The sequence below is a fragment of the Passer domesticus genome, chromosome 13, assembly GCF_036417665.1.
Source record: "Passer domesticus isolate bPasDom1 chromosome 13, bPasDom1.hap1, whole genome shotgun sequence".
NCBI classification, from domain to species: domain Eukaryota; kingdom Metazoa; phylum Chordata; class Aves; order Passeriformes; family Passeridae; genus Passer; species Passer domesticus.
The window spans coordinates 3,429,388-3,450,767 of NC_087486.1; the positions used below are offsets into that span (position 1 = coordinate 3,429,388).

General features: G+C 63.0%; 3 protein-coding genes across 7 annotated transcripts; 2 read left to right on the plus strand and 1 right to left on the minus strand.

Annotated features, from left to right (window-relative positions):
* Positions 1-1,414: 1,414 nt before the first annotated feature.
* On the minus strand, positions 1,415-12,905 carry EIF4E1B (eukaryotic translation initiation factor 4E family member 1B). 2 transcript variants are annotated; one of them, XM_064387841.1, is made up of 8 exons: positions 12,822-12,905; positions 10,542-10,630; positions 2,809-2,894; positions 2,604-2,699; positions 2,424-2,487; positions 2,143-2,256; positions 1,915-2,054; positions 1,415-1,809 (listed from the first exon to the last, which is right to left on the minus strand). In XM_064387841.1, exons 2-8 carry the CDS (start codon positions 10,587-10,589, stop codon positions 1,695-1,697), a joined length of 663 nt encoding a protein of 220 aa, XP_064243911.1. In that variant the 5' UTR covers positions 10,590-10,630; positions 12,822-12,905; the 3' UTR covers positions 1,415-1,694. The 2 variants fall into 2 exon arrangements, with proteins under 2 accessions (XP_064243911.1, XP_064243912.1); XM_064387842.1 differs by lacking the exons at positions 10,542-10,630; positions 12,822-12,905 and adding an exon at positions 3,034-3,164.
* Positions 3,497-7,912, plus strand: SNCB (synuclein beta). 2 transcript variants are annotated; one of them, XM_064387843.1, is made up of 6 exons: positions 3,497-3,612; positions 4,233-4,360; positions 5,740-5,778; positions 6,131-6,249; positions 6,939-7,028; positions 7,154-7,912. In XM_064387843.1, exons 1-6 carry the CDS (start codon positions 3,575-3,577, stop codon positions 7,184-7,186), a joined length of 447 nt encoding a protein of 148 aa, XP_064243913.1. In that variant the 5' UTR covers positions 3,497-3,574; the 3' UTR covers positions 7,187-7,912. The 2 variants fall into 2 exon arrangements, with proteins under 2 accessions (XP_064243913.1, XP_064243914.1); XM_064387844.1 differs by lacking the exon at positions 3,497-3,612 and adding an exon at positions 3,895-4,079.
* A 3,144-nt stretch (positions 12,906-16,049) lies between the features above and the next one.
* GPRIN1 (G protein regulated inducer of neurite outgrowth 1) lies at positions 16,050-21,267 on the plus strand. 3 transcript variants are annotated; one of them, XM_064387680.1, is made up of 3 exons: positions 16,053-16,283; positions 17,710-17,803; positions 18,006-21,267. In XM_064387680.1, exon 3 carries the CDS (start codon positions 18,046-18,048, stop codon positions 19,435-19,437), a length of 1,392 nt encoding a protein of 463 aa, XP_064243750.1. In that variant the 5' UTR covers positions 16,053-16,283; positions 17,710-17,803; positions 18,006-18,045; the 3' UTR covers positions 19,438-21,267. The 3 variants fall into 3 exon arrangements, with proteins under 3 accessions (XP_064243749.1, XP_064243750.1, XP_064243751.1); XM_064387681.1 differs by lacking the exon at positions 16,053-16,283 and adding an exon at positions 16,367-16,765; XM_064387679.1 differs by lacking the exon at positions 17,710-17,803 and having other exon boundaries at positions 16,050-16,283.
* The last annotated feature ends 113 nt before the right edge of the window (positions 21,268-21,380 follow it).

The window sequence follows — 21,380 nt, forward strand, 5'->3', positions numbered from 1 at the left end:
GAGCCAGCTCCCCATCCCCGCTGGCAGCACCCCCGGTTTGGGGTGCTAGCCCCCATACTGCATCCCCTCATGCCAGTCCCGCTGCCTGTAACACAATTTGGGGTGCTACATCCCCATACTGCATCCCCTCATGCCAGTCCTGCTGCCTGCAGCACCCCCAGCCCCGGGTCCCTGCTGGGGAGGGCAGTGCCGTGCTGTGGCCCTTGCACCTGCATAGAGAAAAGACACAAAGCCATCACACGATGCAAGGACACAGGGACAGGGCCTGACCCGCTGCCTGCCAGGGATGAGCTCCTGTCTTTGGGCTCTAGTATCACCCTCTGTCTGGAGCAGGGGCAGTTCTGGGTGGTGGAGGGCCCTGCCCTGCCCTGCCCTCGGGGAGCTGCAAGGCTGCTGTTCCTGCAGAAAGGCAGCTGAGGCCCAGGGACACAGCTCTCTGCAGCCATGGCAGCTGCAGGGCTCAGCAAGCTCACCCCCACAGGCTGCACTGCAGGCAGGCGGGACCCCGGGTGACACAGCCACACCAGCTGCCTGTCAAGCTGTGACCAGACAGGTGACAAGCAGCTCTGAGAGCAGAGGGGTTAATACTTCATCCTTCTGCAGGACCAGGTCTCTGCAGAGCCTGTCTGCAGGCAGGGCAGCACTGAGCCATCACAGCAGGGCACAAGCAGCCCTGGCTCTGGGCTGACGAGGTGGCACAGTTAGGCTGGACGTGTGGCCCTGGACAAGGTGCAGCCCTGGGCTGAGGTGGAGCCTGGGTGCTGCTGGAGAGAGTGGAGGTATCCTGGGTGAGAGCTGCAGCGAGGGCAGAACTGCAGCTGCCACTGTCAGGGGTGAGCAGACAGCTCCACCCCTGCAATCTGACTAGGCAGGGAAGCACAGCTACAACAATCAAACACACAAATAAAAGATTAAAGGACAGAGTGTGGGATGGGGCTGGAAGAGAGTATGGGAGGCCAGGACCACCAGAAGGGACAGCAGAAGACATGAGCCATGGAAAGGAGGAGCCAGAAAAGTCCCAGGGCTCAAAAGACTGAGGTTGTGAACCTGCAGGTGTGGCACCAACAAAACCTTGGGAAGAAAATGAGCCTCACAGCACCTGTGCTGTAAGTGTCTGTGGGAGGGGATGCAGCGTGGGGACCATGCTGTGCTGCAGCCCAGCACCCACCCTGCAGGGACACTGCCAGCCGTCAGCTGGGAAACTGATCCTCCTGAGAAGGCAGACCCCTGTCCCACAGATGTGCAGGCACTTAGGAGAAAAGTGGACCAGCTCCCCAGGCTGAGCTGACCCAGATGAGCCGGGCCTCAGTAGTCCCTCCCATGCCCAGGTTTTCAGGGCAGTGAGCTGTGCCTATGCCTTGGCCAGGGGAAGACAGAATAGCATCCTTCTGGGGGTTATCCAGGGCCCCCCAAAACACAGGAAACACCCCCACAGCCTCAGGGAGGGGGGCACCTGTCCCAGGCTGTAGGGGAGGTGAGGGGACATGTGCAATGTCCCAAGCTGACTGTGATGCCACCCTGAATGGAGGGGCCAGGATTTGGCACATCATCTCCCTCCCAGGAAATGTCCCCAACAAACAGGGGCCACCCCAGGTTGCCAAGGGCCCTGGACACACAGATCATGCTGAGATGCAGAAATTTATTGTGAGACAGAACATGGGGACTTCATAGGCAGCTCCCCGCTCTCCGCACAGTCACAGCACAAACTTGGTCTTGGCAAGGGAGCCGCTCTTGGTGGCTGTGTCTGCATGAGCCTGGTACCCGATGGCCACCTTCTGTGACAGGCCCAGGTGCTCCTTGTAGACTCGCCTGGAGGAGAGAAGGGGATGCATGAAGCACTTCTCCCATTGTGCCTGTTCCTCCAGGCAGGGCGAGCCCTTACTCCCCGTGCAGCCTCCCCCAGAGCTGCATTACCCAATGTGGGTGACCCCTTCCTGGTTCTCCGCCTCCCGGGTCCAGATGGCAATCTTGTCCCCCTTGGTGCGGATGTTGATGACGGCCCCGCACACCTCGTCGCTGTACTCATCAAACATCTCCCCAATGAGGCACAGCAGCTGTGGGGAGGAGAAGGGGAGCCTGGCACAGTCCCCAGGGGGCAGGGGGAACACCCCAGGCAGGACCCTCGAGTGGGGCAGCACTCACTGTGTCCAGCCAGAAGCGGTCCAGCTCGGTGTGCCGCTGCTGCTTGGCCAGGGTGATGAGCCAGCGCCCACCACGCTTGTTCTGGCTGTCCTCCCACATGGGCTCAATGCCATCCTAGGGGCAGGCAAGGGCACGGTCAGGGCCACCAAGTACTGGCCAGAGCTGGCCTGGGGAGCTGTGAACATCCAGCCAGACTTCCCCTCCCACCTTACAGACTTACCAGCACCCAGTGTGCCCCATAATGCTGGTGTTGGGGGGATTCTGAGGATGGGGTATTGTACCTTGAAGAGGGAGTAGTCACAGCCAGCTGCGAGCTTGCTGGCGAGCTGGATGTGAGTGTACAGCCTGTGTTAGATGGAGACACAGAAGCAGGTGAGAATTGGTGCCTCAGGCTCACACCCCTCCCACCAGAACGTCTCCAGCAGGGACACAGCGTGTGTGCCCACCCAAAGCACACTCACGCCCAGAAGTCCTCCACAGTGCTGAACTTGGTGACGAGGCGCAGGTTTGCCTGCCACATCTTGCTCTTGTCATTCTTGAAAAACCAGAGTGCCCATCTGGGGACAGAGGGGAAACGGGGTGTTCAACCATGCCAGAGTCCCCCTCCAGCCCCCACACACCCCTCCCAGTGCCGGGAGAGGCTGTCCATGGCCAGGCCTCCCATACCTGTTCTGCAGGGGGTGCTTGCCCTGGATCTCTGCCGGGAGCAGCTCGTGCTGCCGAGCCCTCTGCCGGCGCCGCTCCTGTTGCCTCTGCGGAGGAAGGAGGGACAGCCCCATGACCACCCCAGCAGGGAGCCTGCAGCCCCCCAGCTGCCTGCACGGGGCACCCCAAGGGCTGGCAGGGGGTTCTGTGTTCCACAGCCTGCCCAGCCACAGGGCGAGCACCCACCTGCTCCCCTGTAGCCATCCTGAGCAGCAGAGGCACTCCCGGGCAGCTCTGGCTCTTAAGTACCCACAGGCAGGTGGGATGAGGAGCGTTCCCAGCTGCAGCTGGGGGTGGGTGGGTGGTATCCTGGGGAGACAGCCAGCCCTGCCCCTCCTGGGGAGCAGAGAGATGGGGGATCCCTCTCTAGGGCAGGGAGCTGGGGGTGAGGACAGGGGCTCAGAGTGGGATGGGATCAGGATGAGGGAGCGGAATTGTGTAAGTTGGGCACCATGTGTGGGGACCATGGTGTGGTGTGGGCAGGGCAGGGTGTACAGAGAGGGTGGGATAGCATGGAAGGTAGGGATGGGATGGGATGGGATGGGATGGGATGGGATGGGATGGGATGGGATGGGATGGGATGGGATGGGATGGGGAGGATGGAGTCAGGACGGGATGGGGAGGGGATGGGTTCGGAGCTGGGTGTGGTGGGATGGGAATGGGGTGGGATGAGGTGGGAAGAGGACATGACGAGGAGGGGATGGGAACGGCATAGAGACAGGGTGGAATGTGGAGCGAGCTGGATGGCAGTAAGGATGGAATGGGGTAAGTGCAGCCTGTAGATGGAAAGCAGTGGGATCGGGACGAGATGGGACAAGGCACGGGAGGAGATGTGACCGGGAGAGGGTGGGATAGGATGCCATGGGGGTCAGGACAGAATAGCGTGGGGACAGCGTGGGCTGGGATCACTTTGAGCGGTGGCGATGCGAAGAACGAGTGCCCCGGGGCGCCGCGCAGTGCGGGGAAGGATCCTGCGGGGCTGGGGCGGCGAAGGGCCGGCGGCGCCGCTGCCGTGCGGGGCGGGGCGGTGCGGGGCGGCGGGGCACGGCTCGGCGCGGCCGAGCGCGGCTCAGCCCGGCTCAGCCCGGCGCAGCCCGGCGCGGCGCGGTCCCCCCCGCGCATCACGGCGCAGCGCGGCGCAGCGCGGCCCCGGCACAGCCGCACTGAGCCCGCCCCGCCGCAGCCCGGCCCGGCCCGGCCCGGCCCGCCCGTCCCCGCCGACAGCGAGCCAGGTCGGGCGGGCGGCGGGACCGGGGGCGCGGGGCCGGGATGTGCGGGGAAAGGATGCGCGGGGAAGGGATGCGCGGGGCCGGGATGCGCAGGGCGGGCGGGCGCGGGGCCGGGATGCGCGGGGCCGGGTGAAGCCTTGCGGCCTCTCCCCGCAGAGCCGCCATGGAGGTGTTTATGAAGGGCTTGTCCAAGGCCAAGGAGGGGGTGGTCGCCGCAGCTGAGAAGACCAAGCAGGGGGTGGCCGAGGCGGCGGAGAAGACCAAGGAAGGGGTCCTCTATGTCGGTAAGGACCGGCTTGCCCTGCCTGCCCCCTGCCAGCCCCCTGCATCCCCACCCCCGGCTAATCTCTGCTCGTCCCTGCCAGCCCTCTCTGCCTGCCCTTGCCTGCTCCTGCGTTTGCCCTTGCGTCCTCCCGCCCATCCCCCTGCCGTCTCCTCCTGTCCCCTCCTGTGCCCGGCTCCTTCCCCGCCACGACCACCCTGCGGCGGAGCGCTCCGGGCAGAGGGCCGGTGCCCGCAGTGCCTCGCTGCCCACCGGGAATCTGCAGGGCAGGAGAGTGGGCTCGGCAGGCAGGAGCAGAGCCGGGGACTGGTCCCCAGGCTGAGGGGATGGAGCCCTCGGGGACTGCACCCCTTGCAGCTCCCAGCCTGAGCCTGAGGGTCTCTCAGCTCTGTGCCGGGGATGCTTTGGGGCAGGGAAGCAGAGGGACCATGATGGAGATGTGACCCCTGTGCTGGGATGTGCCTGTTTTGGGGCAGGGGGGTGGGGACTGCATTTGTCCCTCTTGGAGAGGCAATGCCCTGGAGCTCATCCCACACGGGCATCTCGTCTGCCAGCTGGTGACTGAGGGGTCCCTCCGTGCTGCCCCTTGGGGCGGGATCTGTTCGGGGCCAAGTCCTAGAAGACATGGCTGGCAGGAGGAGCAGTTCCTGGGCAGTCTGTGTGCCTGGCTGTGGTGCTGGAATGCCCAGGGAGGGAGCTGAGGCCAACTGTGCTTGCAGTGGGAGGGGGGAGGGCGCAGGGCTGAGCTCTGTTCTGCTCCAGAGGGCACAAGCCCTGTGGGAGAGCTGAGGCCCCAAAACTGTTCCCTGGGCAGTGGTGGGCGCCTGTCCTGGGCTCCCATCCTGGGGTTCAGCAGCTCAAGGAACAGCCTGAGGCCCCATCCTCCAGGAACTGCCCAGCCCCTACCTTTCCTTCCATCCTAGACACCCCACTCCCATTCCATGGGGTATCCTGGGTGGTGTTGCTCTGCCCAAGGGAGCCTGGCAGGGTTGGCACAGCCAGCAGCAGCACCCAGCTCTGGGCGCTCCAGCTGTGGGGCTTGCCGTGCTCTGTTGGCACCAGCTCTAGGTCTGGATCCTGTGGAAGGTTTTTCTCAGCAGCACAGCTCGCATTCGCCCTGCCTGGCTGTGCCCTGACACAGTGCTGGGCCCGGGGGTCTCTGCCCTGCCTGGCACGTGGTGGCAGCCCTGTGCTGCCCCAGTTCTGGCTCCTGCAGGGACAACAGGAGCCTCGAGGGGAGCCAGGCAGTGCTCAGCCCCCCAGGTGCCCTGGCACAGGGGGTGGACAGGCTCAGAGCCCTGCCAGGGTCCCGGGCATGGCACAGGTTGGAGCCCAGCTGCCAGTCCCTCTAACCCGATCTCTGTCTCTTTCTACCCCCAGGGAGTAAAACCCAAGGTGTGGTGCAAGGCGTAACCTCAGGTACGGGCCCCTCTGCCTTCCTGCCGCGGTGCCCCTCCGGCCCCCCGGCCACACTAACGAGATCAGAGGCTAATTGAGGGGCTGATGTCACTCTGCTAAAGCCTCTTATATAACAGGGCCGGCAACCAAGGATTTGCGGCGGCTGCTCACACTCCTTGCCCAGCTGCAGAGCAGTGCCATGGCCCCCTCCCCTCCCTTCCCCTCCCCACCAGGGCAAGGAAGTGGGAAGAGCCTGATCCTGCCCAGCATCCCCCCGCCAGCTCCCCCGTGGGTGGCGCAGGGCATGAAGCCACAGCTGGGCACCCTTTGTGGCACGGGGGGTGGCACTGATGGGCGCCCCCGGCCCTTGCAGTGGCTGAGAAAGCCAAGGAGCAGGCGTCCCAGCTGGGCGAAGCAGCGTTCTCCGGCGCTGGCAACATCGCGGCGGCCACCGGGCTGGTGAAGAAGGAGGAGTTCCCTGCAGACCTGAAGGTGAGAGCCCCCCGGCACCGCCATGCCCGTGGCAAGGCTGGCACACCCCAGGCTTGGCGAGGAGCCCTTTGGCCGTCCCCCAGTCCCACAGCAGAGACCAGGAGGGTGCCCAGGTGGTGTCCTGGCGCCCGGGCGTCGCGGCCCCGAGCGTCTGCGGACGTGTGCGCGCTCGGGGCCTGCCATGGCGGCCCGGCCTGCGGCGCGGCGCGCCGGCGGCTGCGAGGTGACCTGACAGCTGCGGGAGGGGCAGCGGCTTCCAGCTCGCCGCCCCATGAGCCCTTGGCTTCCAGCTTAGCCCAAAATAGCATCAGCTGAAGAAATGAGGCCACCGCCGCCGCTGCACAGGGGGATTGGCTGCCCCCCTTTCCCGCCTGCCAGCCCCGGGGAGGGGTTACCCAGCACCGCCCTCCCCTGCCAGGGATGCAGGATGCTCCGGCAGCTCTGCCAGCTCCTGGAGCCTGTCGAGGCACACGTGGTGCCAGCCCGAGGCTGGGGATAGGGTATACAGGGACATACACACACAGCCCCTGCTCCCACAGACCTGTGCGTGCCACCTCCCAGCTAGGTGCTGTGTGCCCAGCGTCCCCATGGAGCACCTTGTATCCTGGGTGCATTGCTGGTCTGGCAGGGGCAGGGAGGGTGGGTGCTGTGTCTGTGTGTGTGGCACTGACCTCCTGGTTCGCTCTCAGGCAGAGGAGGTGGCCCAGGAGGCTGTGGAGGAGCCACTGGTGGAGCCGCTGCTGGAGCCAGAGGGGGAGAACTACGAGGAACCCCCACAGGTGAGGGGACAGGGTGGCACAGTGGACACAGTGTGACAGTGGTCAGCGCGCTGTCCAGAGCAAAGAGGGGGGCTCTGTGCCCCACCTGATCTCTCTCACTGGCTCTTTCCTCCCCCACCCCGCAGGAGGAATACCAGGAATACGAGCCAGAGGCATAATGGACCCCCATCCTTGCCTCTTCCACCAGCAGCACAACGAACCGCCGGTAGCCCCCTGCTCCTCTCCAGCCGGCCCCGGCCGGTGCCCGCGTGCCGGGGAGGAGCAGGGGTGCCCCTGCCCCGTTCGCTCACGAGTTCTTCCTCCAGTTCCGTTCCAAGGGACCGTGTCCGTGTCTCCGTACCATGTCTAGCAGTGAGAAACACCCGCTGTGTCCAAGCCCCCAAGCCCCGGCGCGTGCCCGAGCCGTGGGTGCTGCCCGCAGGGGCCGGTGTGTGCGTGCGTGAGCGTGTGTGTGTGTGTGTGTGTGAAGCCCGGGTTTATGGCTCTGTCTCCCTCCCAGCACCATAAACCCCGGCTGCGTCCCGGCGTGTCTGTGTGTGTACAAAGCATGTTTACCTGCTCGCGGGCTGCTGTACATTTCGCTTGCACGCGTGTCCCTGTGGTTCTGCTCTGGTCATCGTGGAACTATTTTTTTTTTTATATATATATCTCTCTCTATCTATGGGTGGACGGGTCTTTTGCCTTTGTGAACCCTGGGCGCCCCAGCCCGCTCCCCAGCCTGCTGGGTGGTGACGGTGCCTGCGCCTCCCCTGAGGTCCCATAGTGCCGACGCTGTGTTGTGACGTGGCATGGATATTCCCCCGTCGCTGGATGTGCAATACGAGGGCAGCTGCCAGTGACACAGCTGCCCCCGTGTCCGTGAATAAAGCCAACTCTTGTCTGTAGCCCCCTGGTCCTGGTTGTGGGCTCCCTGGGGAGGGGTTGGCCCTGTGCTGTGGTGGCAGGAGAAGTTTTGGAAAGAGGAATGGGGCTGGTGCTGGGGGAGTGGGCAGGATTGGTTGGTCATGAGGACAAGGTGCCTTTCTGACTGCTGGCTGCTGCATCACAGCAGGTCACTGTGCCCTGACACCAGACTCTGGCTGAGATTTGGGGTGCAGGAAGTGTCCCTATATCACCTGCCTGTCTGCAGGGCTTTGCATCTGCAAGGGGCTCTGTGGGGCTGAGAACAACAAGCCAGGGTAGACACAGCCCTGTGCTCCCCCCTCCCTAGATGTACCTGCTCCCCTGAAGGGGCAGGGCACGTGGCTGTCACCCACAGCTTGTTCAGATGCAGTGTGACCACCTGAAGGGCAGGTGGGTGTCACACATTCTGTGGGATGCCTGCCATGGCAGGGGGTTCTGTGCCCACCCCACAGCACCATCCTTGGGGCAGGACCACCAACCCTGGGCCTCCAGCTCGCCTTTAGCCCCTTGGCTGCATCACAAGCTGGGGTGAGAGGCTGGGCTGAGTGTCCTTGCCATGAATATCAGATTAGATCCCCCACCTGTGCTGGCTGGCCAGCTTTGCCAGCGAGGAGTGAAGCTGCAGCAGTCAGCACGGACACACAACAGGTTTGCTGATGCCAGCAAATCCTAGCCTGGCTCTGGTTGCAGCAGTGCTCACAGCACTCACTGTGTGCTATTGGAAGGACTGAGACAGCTCTTTGGGGGCTGGCTGGCTGTTCCCCTAGAACATTTTTTCCTTCCCTTGTCCAATTCTGCTATGCATGGGCCAGCAGACCCAAAGCAGCAGCAGCATGGCTTGCCCCAGTGCCAGGAGGGTGTACAGGGGCTGGGGTGGAGGCAGTGGGGGAGACAGGCCCGTGCCTGGGAGAGCTGGAAGCCAGAGAGACAGAAGGGACAGAACTTGCTCAGACCAACGCTTTATAGGAGGCAGGGTGTCCCCTCTGGACTGTGACCCTCCTGGGGCAGCTGTGAGGGTCACAGTGTGTGACCCTGCGCTGTGTCTGCAGGGGCAGCTGAACTCGTTGTACACAGTGAACTCCTGCTCTGGGCTCCCTGTCCTCACCCAGGCTGTACTTGCAGTCATGGCTGTAATTTCTAGAGAGGGCAGAGATGTGAGGCTGGTGTCTGCCTGGAGGGTTTGGCAGCAGGAGGGGGGCAGAGGTCCCCATGTGGGCAGTGCCAGGTGCGAGCAGCAGGCACAACCTGGAAATGGGGTGCACAGCTTTGTGGGAACAGAGAGAGGGACAGGACCCAGCAGCAAGGAGCACTGCTGAGCATGGGGCTTTATCTGAGAGGGACGGAGTCACTGTGGGAAGATGAACCTTGTGCTGACCTGCCAGGAGCTGTGATGAGGTGCCATGGGGGGAACCCCTCAAATACAGCCAAGGGTCTCTGTAGCAAAGCAAAGAGCCCAAGAACGAGGATGGGTGAGGCACAGAGCCCTCAGGTACCTTGGCTGACTGTTCCATGGTGTAGGACAATCCTACACACAGTGGTAGGAGGAAGCTGGTATTTGTCCAAACATAATTTGCTCACTTTTTTCTGCTGCCCATGATTTTCAGTGCCAGCACAGTGACACCCCAGTATGTTCACGACCATCATCTCCTCTGCCCCGGGGGAAGATCTGATAAAACAATGAAGACTGAGAGTGGAGAGGAGCCAGACAAGGTCATTCCAATGAGCCTTGCTCCCTGCCAGCAAACAGAAGGGTTTGGGCTTTCCTTCACCCAAATTATGTAACCTGCTACCTCCACCCCAGCTCCATCCCTCTGGCAAGATATCAGTGTGGTGTCGTGGGACCTTCCTGGGCTGCTGAATTCCAAAAGCCAAAGTTAATCTGTGCTGCTGCCACTCACACACCAGTGCAGGGTCTGTCAGGAGCATGTGGCACGAGTGGTCTGTGCATCTGCTTGCTCTGGGGTGTGTGTTCTTCCTCCTGAGCTGATTCTCAACAGTGGCAGGGATGAGGGTGTTGTGAGACATCTCCGGGATGCTCCTATCATGGGGATCTGGTTTTGGGAAGTCAGCTGTGGTGCTGTGGTCCTGGAATGTGCAGGACAGTCCTGTTGTTCCCAGCCTGGCAGCGTTAAGCACAGCCCTCAGAGCTGGGTCTGTAGGACACCAGGGGCAGCCACCTTCCCTGTGGGCATTTCAGAGACAAGCACTGACCACCACGCCTTAAAGAACAGCAACTGGGATGACTGGGCCCAACTCACCTGCTCGTAGTCTTATAGTGCTGATCCTTCTGGAATTGTAAATGGCTCTGTCTGTGTCCCCCACACAGGTATATCAGACTTGTGCAGGTGTTCAGCCCACTTTGCCAAAGCCCTACAGTGACACGGAGCAGAGATGTGGGGTGTGGGGAGAGGGAAGCTGTGGGGACAAACATCTAACTTGATCCTCTGTGCTGGTAAGAGCTCCCTCTTGGGAGCTTTTGCTGAAAAGCACAAATAGAAACCTCAGCATAGCTGTTCTTGGTGGATGTTTTGGCTGGATGGAGACTAGGATCTGGCAGGACAGAGATCTCCTTGGCTGGTGAGAGGGTAGTGAAAAGCAGAGTGTGCTCACCTTCCAGCTCATCCTGTCTTTATCACCTCCAGAGCTCCTGGACGTCATGTTCCAAGCACAGCATGCTGTTCAGCTCCTAGGAGCCAATCCTGATAGAAAACAGATCCAGTGAGAAACAGTCCCTTGGAGGGCACCACGCAGCATCCAGGCACAATCTGAGCAATCCTGCACCTCACACTCCTGTGCAATTGGCTGCCACAGCACCAGCACAGAGCAGGGCCATGGGGGAGATCAACTTTCCTTACTGGGATGGAGGATTTTCCACTGTTTGCCCTGAAGCCCTTACCAGCTTGGTACAGCTCCTAAAAGCAAAACTGACACTGCAAAACGAGTCCCAAAACTCAGCAGAACTATCCACAGAGTAGTCAAGGATTTCAGCTGTCTCATTCTCTGCTGTATCAGCTGTATCAGCGAGCAGAGGGATGTGTGGAAAGAAAAAGGATCAGCACAGACAGGGCCATTCCTGAGGGTACTGCAGGCAGCAGCTCGGGGTGCAGCCTTGGTTCAAAGCCTCTTCCACGGGGGAGGGAACTGCTGTGAGGAGAGAGGGCTTGGAGGGATACACAGGGTGCCAGCAGCACTTCAGCTGTGTGTTTTCCAGCTTATTCCTCCTTGTCAATGGCTTTGGGAATGGGCAGCTGGATCAGGGCAGCAGCGCCTGGCCAAGAGCAGGAGCTCCTGGAGTTACAGCAGGGGGAAGCACCTCACCGCAGTTGGGAGCTGGACCTGGTCTGCAGGGAAGAGAGGGAATGTCCTTCCTGGGAGGAGAGGAGAAAATGCAGTGCTGGTACTCTCAGGGTCCCACCAAGCTCTCAGGCTCCAGACTGGAGTACCAGAGTTTACCCAGTGCCCCAGTGAGTGGGTGGAGATGTTTGCTCTCCATCTCCCACTCCCCAAGTACTGACATCAGGGGCCAGCACACCAATCCCAGGCCCTGTGAAGGTAGAAAAATCAGTCACATCTTCTCTTGCAACTCATTTGCTGAGCTCCAACTAAAGCATATCTAGAACTGGGTGATTTCCACGGGCTGGTCATGGTCTCAGACACACCAAGGGTGGTGCTGCCCATAGCCCAGGGCTATCCCAGATTTCCTCAGGCGTGAATGGCTTGGCTTTCACAGGGTCTTTGCCTTGGCCCTTACCAAGAGGGAGTATAGAGGTCTTTGCCTCCCCTGGCTGCCAGCACACACTGCTTACAGAGCCGGGACAAACCCACCACCTACAAACTCCTTCTCGGCCTTTTCTATAGTAAAAGGCCTTGTTATTTTCTCAGGCTCATGTTCCTGTGCAAGAACAACAAAACACAGTTGTTACTAGAGGCCCCAGGAAAAATCACACAGCCTCAGTCCAGCATCCAGCAGCTGTCCTGCCCTGCCTGCTGGCTCCAGGGAGTTTAGTCACAGCAGCTGGGGACCCAGGAATGGAAAAAAGAGATGTGTGAACTCCTGCTCCCTTTGCTCAGTGCCCTTCCAAGCCCTTGCTGATTTGCCCCTTCCCCCAGCACAGCTGGCAGGGGTGGGAGCATCCCCACCCCGAGCTCCCTCAGCGTGTCTCCAGTCAGATGCACCGACCCATAAACCAGAGTTCACCCCCCTCTCCCTCCCCAAGCTGCTTTTCACAGTGCTGGGTGAGTGTTACTCACTACAAACGTCTCCCCCCACTCGTCAGAGCACATCAGAGAGGGAGGGCTGTGCAAATGGAGCGTGAGTTATGGGCTGTCGGCAGGGAAACGAGGAGTGAACTCACCCAGCATTTCCTTGGATTCATCCTCACACCCACCATGGCAACACAGAAAGGAACATCTGGAAAAGGCTGGGTAAGGCAGACAGATGTTCTCTGCCAGCTCACCTGCTCCCCAGGGGGAGGAAGTGACTCTGGCAGTCGTGATGGTGTTGGTGAATCCAGGCGAGGGGCCACGGCTCCCCCGTGCCACACACGGCTCCCTGGTAGTGCCAGGGAGCCTCTGCAGAGCAGAGCTGAAGGCAGGATGGGATATGGGCCTTGAGCCTGCCACAAATGCCACCAGCCAGAGCTGAATCCATGACAACCCAGGCACAGAGACTGCATCTGAGGAGCGCTGACACTTCCTGATCCACACCAACATTCCGGGCTGCCAGTGGTGTACTCTGCAGCAAGACATGCCCTCACTCATCCGTGCCCACAGGAGCATCCTGCACTTCCAAAGCCCTGCTGTCTTTCACAGCACCTAATGAGCTCCTCTGACTCGTGGCCCCATCCCATGCCCAAGTCACCGTGTGCTTTATGTTCCCTTTGTACTCACCCACTCCAGTGCATTTGTGTGCTGTTAATGCAGCCAGGGCTTTCACTCCAGCGGTGTGATTGAGCTGCTGAAAGGAACCTCTGGGAAAGGACAGAGGAGAAGTGAAGAGTCCCTGCCTCTCTGCCACAAAGGCACAGAGGCACTGCTGGAAAGGCTTCAGCTCTTCTGGAACAGCAGCATCTGGTTGTGATGGATGATTGTATTGATGATCAGAGGGCAGGAGCATCTGGAGACAGGATGGGAGAGCTGGAGCTCTTCAGCCTGGAGAAGGCTCTGAGGAGACCTTAGAGTTCCTTCCAGTGCCTAAGGAGAGCAGGAGAGGGACTTTTACAAGGGTGTGGTGTGATAGGACAAGGGGGAATATCTTTAACCTAAAGGAAGATAGATTTAAGTTAAATATTAGAAAGAAATCCTTCCCTGTGAGGGTGGTGAGGGCCTGGCACAGGTTGCCCAGAGAAGCTGTGGCTGCCCCATCCCTCAAAGCATTCAAGGTCAGGTTGGATGGGACTTTGAGCAATGTGATCTAGTGGAAGGTGTCCCTGTTCATGACAGGATATCGAAACTCAGTGATTTTTAAGATCCCATCCATCCCAAACCACTCATTGCTTATATGATTCTCTGCGTTGGTTCTCCCTCATCCTGTGCTGAGATGAAATGCGTGGCTGGGTTGTTCCCCAGTGTCACCACCCAGCTCTGGCTGATTGATGCTGTGCTTGGGTCCCTCTCAGTGGCACAGAGCAGCTGGCAGAGCTGTTCCCCCTTCCCTTCCCTTCCCTGCCTCTGCCCTGAGCTGGCCCTGGGGCCATATCCCTGTCTGTGCCCGGGAACACCCTGAATGATGTTCCCAGCCACCAGGCTGCAGTGTCCTGGGTGCAGTGTTCTCCCATCCCACGGGGCTGTGGCAGGGGCTGTGTTTTGGGACATGAGGTGCTGACAGGGATCAGATACCTGACCCCCAGCACATCCACACCGAGGCAGCTGGGAAAACAGTGCTGGTTTTGGGAGGCTTGGTGCTTTTGGATCTCCGGCTAACATGCGTGTCACCCCAAGGCACTCACAGCTCTGGGCACACTGAGGGTCCTCTCGCTGGTGACACAACTTGGAGGACAACACGGGACACTGGCTGTGGGTGGAGACGGGATCCTGATGCCCCTGGGCATCCCCTGCCAGTGCCATCTGCGAACACCCCGCCACCTCCTCACCCGGATCTCTGCCCGCCCGATACCGCGGCCAGCCGTGCATGAAGGTGACATGGCCGTGAGAGGCCGTGGAACCCCCTGTCCTCCCTGCGGGGCAGCGCCGCAGGGGCCACATTCCCAACCAGAGCCTGCCGGCAGCGTCCCACCGCTCCCCGGCACCGGAGAGCCGGAGGCCGTGGAGCCAAGCCCGGGCTGAGCCGAGTGCGGGGCGAGTGTGCTGCCCGCCCCGGTGAGCGCTGCCCGCTCCGGTGAGTGCTGCCCGCTCCGGTGTGTGAGTGCTGCCCGCCCCGGTGAATGCTGCCCGCCCCGGTGTGTGTGTGCTGCCCGCCCCGGTGTGCGCTGCTCGCTCCCGTGAGTGCTGCCCGCTCCGGTGTGTGTGTGTGCTGCCCGCTCCGGTGTGTGAGTGCTGCCCGCTCCGGTGTGCGCTGCCCGCCTCGGTGTGTGTGTGTTGCCCGCCCCGGTGAGTGCTGCCCATTCCGGTGTGTGTGTGCTGCCCGCCCCGGTGAGTGCTGCCCATTCCGGTGTGTGTGTGCTGCCCGCCCCGGTGAGCGCTGCCCGCTCCGGTGTGTGTGTGCTGCCCGCCCCGGTGAGTGCTGCCCGCTCCGGTGTGTGTGTGCTGCCCGCCCCGGTGAGCGCTGCCCGCTCCGGTGTGTGTGTACTGCCCGCCCCGGTGAATGCTGCCCGCCCCGGTGAGTTCTGCCCGCTCCGGTGTGTGAGCGCTGCCCGCTCCGGTGCGCGGTGCCGGCGGCTGCGGGGGAGCCCGGTGTGCGTTCACGTGGCGCTGCCCGTGCGGCGTGGGAGGTGGGCCACGGCGCCCAGGGAGGGGGTGCGGTGCTACCTGCGCCAGCTCCCCCTCCGCCGAGGGAGAAGGCGCTTTTCAGGCAGCTGCCTGGCTCCTCCCGAGCCGGCAGCGCGGGAGTGCGTTGCCAAGGCAATGGGGACCATCTTACTCATCCTCCTCGCTATTGTTCTCCTGCCAGCCCTGAGCTGCCCGGGCGGGGAGAGGAGGAGGAGGAGAAGGCAGCCAGCCTGGGATGAAGGCTGCTTGCGGGGAGGGAAAGATGCTCCCCACGGCCCCCCCCGGCCCCCCAACACCCAGCCAGCTCTGATGGGACGGGGACACGCTGGTGGCAGAATGCCGATGGGGATGGGGAGAGACGCTGCTGGCGGAGCTTAGCGAGGCAGGTGGAAGCAAATGGCAGCAGGATGTGACCCCGCAGCCTCCTGCTTGCGGTGAAGTCCCAGCCAGAGGCCAGGGGGCGTTTGTCCCCTCCTCTGCCAGGACTTGCCCCAGTCCCTGGTGTCCCTTGGACCCGAAAAGGAATGTGTTGAGGACTGGGTCTGATTCCATGCAGGGCACCGTGGGACAGAACCCCACACCTGTGCCTCGCAGTGAGTTAGCTCCCCCACCGCTGCAGGCGTGCAGTGGGGTCCAGCCAATGCTGCAGGACTGGGACCAGCAGGCAGGACCAAATGTGGGGACCAACACCTCGAGGAGGGGACGCATTAAGGGGTGCAGGGATGCACCCCCCACTCCAGCCTCCCCAGCCATCTACTGGAGTGCCCGTTGGTGACATTGCAGTGCCTCGCTCTGCCCCAGAGAGGGAGGGGGGCAAGGATTTTTATTTGATTTCCATATCCTGCCTCCCTATTTTTAGCCTTCGGGGTTTTGTTCCAGGCTGGCTGTTTACTGAAAGAAGCATTTCCAACCTCCCTTGTCTCCAAGCAACCAGGTGTGCCAGCTCCCATGGAACCAGCCTTACCCTATAGATCTATAGGGCTGGGAAACTGGTCCTAATGTTATCTCCAAGATGGGGAAACCTGCCCAACCTTAGCCCCCACCCCTCCGGACCCTATAGATCCATACCTCCTGTCTCTGTGCTGACATCTCTGGGTCGGGGAGGGGAGCCCGGTCCCACAGCGTGCTGAGGGGCAGTGGGAAGTTTGGGGGCTATGCTGGAGGTTTTAGGGGGGATGCAGGGATGCAGGTGAGGCGAGCAGGCCGCCTTCCCCCCCGCAGCGCGAGCGGGAGTGCGTGGGAAGGAGTTAGACAAAGCCTGAGCCCGGGAGCAGAGGCAAGCGCTGCCGGGAGCTAGACGGGGCCGTTCTCCCCTCCCCGTCCTCCCCCACCCTCGGGCGAGGGGTACTCGGGAGCCCATCTCCATCCCGCCACGCTGGCGCGCTGTCCCGGTCCCTCGGGCTGACCGGGGCTCAGCCCCGTCCCGGTAATGCCCGGGAGGGAAGCGGCCGTCTCCATCACCAGGTAGGAGGGGGACTGGGCTCTGTGTTGTTGTCACCCCCACCCACGGGACCTGCGCTAAGGTTTGGGATCCCCCGACTCCGCCGGTGCCGGCTGTGTGTCCTGCCGTGCCCGAGTGCAGCGGGGAGTGCCGGGATGCTGCTCCCCGGGGCACACGGCGTGGTGATGCTTTGGGTACCGGGGGGCTGTGGGACCGTGCGGGGCTCCCGGGCCGCGCCGCTGTGGTGACAGCGATGACACCGGGGGACACGCGGTGTGCGGGACCCCCACTCCCCCGGCGGCAGCCGGCTGTCCCTCGCCTCCCCGCTGCTGCTGGGGGTGCCGGGGCGGGCGGCAGCCGGGGGGAGCGGCCCGGGGCACGGTACCGCCCCCGCCGCCACCGCCCTACGCATGCTCGCCGCCGCTGCCGCCGCCGCGCCGAGCCGAGCCGAGCGGGACGGGGCCGGACGGGACGGGACGGGACCGGGCGGGAGGATCCGCCGCAGGTACCGGCGGTCCCGGGGCGCACGTGGCGGGACCGGGCCGGGCGCTGCCGTCGTCGCCCCGTCCCGGTACCCCGGGGCGGGGGGGGTTGGGGGTGGTACGCAGCCCCGGGACGGGCGGCGGGGGCGGGTCGGCCTCCCCCGGCCGGGGCTGCCGCGGGACCGGCTTTGTCCGGGGCCCGGCCGGGGAAGAGGGGCCGGGGCGTGCACACGCGTGTCCGTGCGTGCGGGTGTGCCCGTGGCCATGTGCTGGCGTGTGCGTGCCCGCGCGTGTGCACACGCGTGTGCCGGGGCTCGCAGCTCCTTGGCGGTGCAGCGGTGCCGGGCGCGGTACCGATCCCGCGGGACCGGGATGCTGTCGGGTCCGGTCGGGGTGCCGGGCGGCGCGGCCCTCCGGGGATCGGGGTGCTCGGTGGGAGCCTGCAGACGGGGCGGGGATCGTCGCCTCCGGGCTCAGCACTGCTGGGGGACGTGGTGACCGCCTGGTCCCGCTCTTGTCGCGTCCCTTTGGGGGAACTCGCTCGGCTCCAGCTGTGTCCACTCGGCTCTGCCCTTTTTGGGACACACGAGTGGCCGTGTCCGGAGGCATGGAGTGCCCCACGCCTGCGGGATGCATGTGCTCCCAGCTCTGCAGGGACTCCCTGGCATTGCCAGACCGGGGAGCTCCCGGAATGTTTGGGAATGTCCTGCCCTGCTTCTGCCCCATGGGGCTGAGAAAGGTTTGGGGACAGCCGGGTGACACTGGGCTGTGTTCCACTCACATGGAGAGGGAAGGGCTTGGGCTGCCCTGTGCTCCTGCCCTTCTCTGCAGCCTCCCTTGGACCCCAGGCCCAGCTTGCTCTCACCCCTCACTGCGCCCAGCTTCCCACTGACAGGAGGGGCTGCTGAGCCCCCCGGCTCTCAGCCTGGTGCCCAGGACCATTCTCCAGCTAACGCTCTCTCTGCAGGGGTGCCTGCACCACGCCTCCCGCTCCACCAGCCCCAGCAGCGCCTGGATCCCGCTCCCGGTCCCGCTGCTCCGGGAGAAGGCTGACTTTTACGGTAGGCAGCCGACATTGTTCCTCCCTCCCTACGTGCCTGTGCACCGTGTGCCACCACACAGGCTGTGCCAGGGACGGCGAGTGCTCCAGGTGGCCACCCAACCTGTTGTCAGGGGCGGCGTGGAGAAAAACAGTCGGCAGCTGAGGTGTGATGGGGGTCCGTGTGCTGCTTGCTCCTCACTGCCCCGTCCTCTCTCTTGCAGACCCGTGGCGGGACTAGCATGGGAGAAGCCTTCCCTGGGCATGGGCAGCGCTAAGGAGCCCGAGGGGCTGCGGGTGCTGAGCCGCCAGGCTGGGGCCGAGGACGCCTGCGAGCCCGGTGCCAGCTCCCCTGGCTGCCCGGTGGCAGGCGAGTGCCTGCCCGGCTCCGGCTGTGCTGCGGGGGCCCGTGCCATGAGGACCTGCTGTGTGGCTGAGGCAGAGTCTCAGGGCACCAAGGCCAACTCGGTGGCAGAGAAGAAGGTGCCGTCACCAGCAGGACCAGCTCCTGGCGCGCTTCTCCAGGACACCGGCGCAGAGCAGAGTGTGGCAGTAGCAACAGGGAGCTGCGGAGGACCGAGCGGTGCTGCCTCTGCCTGTGGTCCCACAGGGATGGGGGTCCCCAACACCCAGAAGGAGGATGCAGCAGTCCCCACTTCTCCTGTTTCTGATCCCTGCCTCCAGGCAACCAGCAAGGACGTGGGGAGCACGCCAGCTCCTGCCAAACATGTGGCATTCGTGGAGCCCACTGCGAGCACCGGGACAGCTGAGCTTCCAAGCCAGGAGCAGCCCCAGGACAGCAAAGGGACATCCCTGGGTGCTGCTCCCCAGACAAAGAGCAGTGAGGCCCCCAAGCACCCCCAGGGATGCACAGCAGAGCCCCCCAGCACCAGCACTGCGGGGACTGGGGCTCGAAGTGAGGCAGGACCAAGCTCCACTGCTCTGGGCCAGGGCAAAGCTGAGAGGAGCTCAGTCCAGGATGTGGGTGCTGGGAGCAGCCAGCAGCCCCAAAAAGCCAAGCAGCTCTGTGAATCCTACTCCTTTGAAGTGACCCCAGCCCAGGACACTGGGACACAAGACATGGGGACGCAAGTGGACAACCGTGTGTCCTTGGTGTCGGTGGCCTTAAGCCCCATGAGCCCCCCTTGTGGGGCTGCTGCCTTCACCTTCCCCAAGAGAGAGACAGCCTCTGCAGCCCCACGCCTCGAGCCCTGCAAGAAGGACGCAGAGATGCAGGTGTCCATGCCCGTGGAGACCCGCTCGGTGGCCACTGGGCCGATGACACCCGTGGCCAAGTCCCCGCAGACCTCATACCCCGAGGTGCAGGTGAAGGGGATGGTGCCGGAGGTGGTGGAGGAGGAGCCTCCGGAGCCCATCCGGGAGGTGAGCTGGGATGAGAAGGGGATGACGTGGGAGGTGTACGGAGCCTCCATGGAGGTGGAGGTCCTGGGCATGGCCATCCAAAAGCACCTGGAGAAGCAGATTGAGGAACACGGGCGGCAGGTGGTGGTGACCCCCCAGACCACCCGCGCCGGCTCCGTCAAGGGCGCGCCCCGCAAAGGCGAGGCCAAGAGGCAGCCCAGTGTCTTTCGGGCTCTGCTGCAGAACGTCCGGCGGCCCCGGTGCTGCTCCCGAGCCGGCCCGGCCATGGAGTGAGTTGGCAGGGTGGGGGTGCCTCGGGGCTTCTCCAGAGAAAGTGGGGAGGGGTCCCTGCCCTGGCGTCCTGAGACACCCGGTGCCAGCGTGCAGGGCTGTGCTGGTGATGGAGCACTGCACACTGGGACAAGGTATCTCCTTTGCTGGGCTCCTCCCTCTCAGCCTGGGGTTCCCCCATGAGTGTAGCCCCATGGAGGTGCCCTGGGGCATGAGACTGGTGCCCTGTCTTTGTGCTTGGTGGCTTTTTTCAGCACGAGGAAGCACGTGGCTCCTTCCAGATGGAGGCAGCTGCTCCTGTGCCTCTCCTGCCCGTGGCACAGGTCTGAAGATGGCTCAGGGTGCGTGCTGCTGCCCTGAACTCTGGCACTCCAAGCAGCAGCAGCATCACTTCCCATGCTGGAGAGACACTGGTGCATCGCCCTGCCATTGCTTTGCCTGCCCAGGGCTGGGCCACACTCCAACAAGCCCATGGCTGTGCCTGCGTGGGTCCCCAGAGCCACCCATGGCAAGCACCAATCCCCCCCTTCCCTGTTCTCTCTGCCACACTGCCATGTTGTGGGTGCCCTGGAGCTGGGAGGATGTGGCCACACAGGGCACCAGGACAGATCTCAAATGAGAGAGACAGGAGCCAACCATGTGTGATGGAGAGCTGCTCCTCCCTGTCACCATGGCTGGAGGTGCCTGGGGAGTCTGTCCCCATGGCCCCCAGCTCCACCTGCCTGGAAGCAGCACATCCTCACCACGGCTGGTGGTGCACATGAAGCCTGCCCTGCTTCCAGGCCTGTCCAGCTGCCCCAGTGGTGCTGGAAAGGCCCCATGTGCTGGGGACACGGGCACGTGTCCCGCTGGGCCCGCTGGCTTCTCCTCTCCGACGGCAGCTGGGGATGCGACGACTGCAAAAATCTGCCACTTTTTACAGCTGGGGTTTTACAGGGTGGGGGGAGGGAGCTTTTATTGAACTGTGTTTGCATTTTTGGAGCTTTTTAAGAGACACTTTCAGCCATGAGAGTCCTGCCTGGAGCCGCCTCCCCCGCGGTGGCCTGTGGGGCTGAGACCATCTTTTCAAACACTCTTCCTACGCTGCCTGTGCTCTGCTAGGCTGAAGAGCATTGGGAGTGAAGGGTCAGTCTGCAGGGGGGTGAATATCCCTGTGGTTGGGCCAGCATCCCTGTGGCTGGCAGCACCTCAATGTCCTGCCAAGATGTGGATCTTGGTCCCCCCAGCCTGGCCCCACACAGAGGACCAGCCCCACAGTGCCACAGCAAGGGGGGCCCAGGGCTGTGTCCAGCATCTGATGGGCAGCAGGCTGCAAACAAGGGGTGCTTGGAGAGCTGCACCATCCCCTCTGGGCAGAAGTGCAGGAGGGCTCAAGGTGCCAGAGCCACCACTGCAGCCGTTTTCCCTCGTTAAGGTAAAGTCTTGCCCACCTAAACCCACACCGTACACATCCTGGGCTTGTTTTGTCCCTGTGGGGCTGCAAAGGGATTGCTGAAGTGCCAGCTGGCAGCCAGGGCCGTGGCAAGTGCCCACTCTGTGCCGTGGCACTCGCTGGGACCTGGCTCTGCTCAGTGCCTTGGGCTGTGGGACCGGTGCCACGGCCATGCCAGGAAGAGCAGGAGCCCTGGGGCATCCCCTTGCCACCCTGCCCCAGGCTGTGCTCACCTCCAGCCCTGCACTGCCAAGCTGTGGCACACCAGCGCTGCAGCTTCATCACCTGTTTTCTTCTTTTTTTCCTCTTCATTTCTTTCGGGGGTGGGGCGGGGGGAGGAAGGGGCGGGAGGATCAGTCTGTCAATGTGGATGTTGGGTAATAAAACCTTACAGAAACCTCTTCACGGGGCTGCCTGCACCTCCCTCCCCCGGGGCAGAGAGGGTCCTGGGGACAAGAATCCCGGCTGAGCCCCACAGTGGCACCTCCCCTCTGGCACCAGCCAGCCCAAAACC

Excerpts from the sequence above, each read along its gene's own strand:
- SNCB (XM_064387843.1), top strand. The coding sequence starts at position 3,575 with ATGTGGAGCGAGCTGGATGGCAGTAAGGATGGAATGGG. Across the intron at positions 3,613-4,232 it reads GGCAGTAAGGATGGAATGGG|AGCCGCCATGGAGGTGTTTA; the intron begins GTAAGTGCAGCC and ends CTCTCCCCGCAG. Across the intron at positions 5,779-6,130 it reads GGTGCAAGGCGTAACCTCAG|TGGCTGAGAAAGCCAAGGAG; the intron begins GTACGGGCCCCT and ends CGGCCCTTGCAG.
- EIF4E1B (XM_064387841.1), bottom strand. The coding sequence starts at position 10,589 with ATGACGTCCAGGAGCTCTGGAGGTGATAAAGACAGGATGAGCTGGAAG. Across the intron at positions 2,257-2,423 it reads GTGACTACTCCCTCTTCAAG|GATGGCATTGAGCCCATGTG; the intron begins GTACAATACCCC and ends GCCTGCCCCTAG. Across the intron at positions 2,055-2,142 it reads ACCGCTTCTGGCTGGACACA|CTGCTGTGCCTCATTGGGGA; the intron begins GTGAGTGCTGCC and ends TCCTCCCCACAG.
- GPRIN1 (XM_064387679.1), top strand. The coding sequence starts at position 16,249 with ATGCCCGGGAGGGAAGCGGCCGTCTCCATCACCAG. Across the intron at positions 16,284-18,005 it reads GCGGCCGTCTCCATCACCAG|ACCCGTGGCGGGACTAGCAT; the intron begins GTAGGAGGGGGA and ends TCTCTCTTGCAG.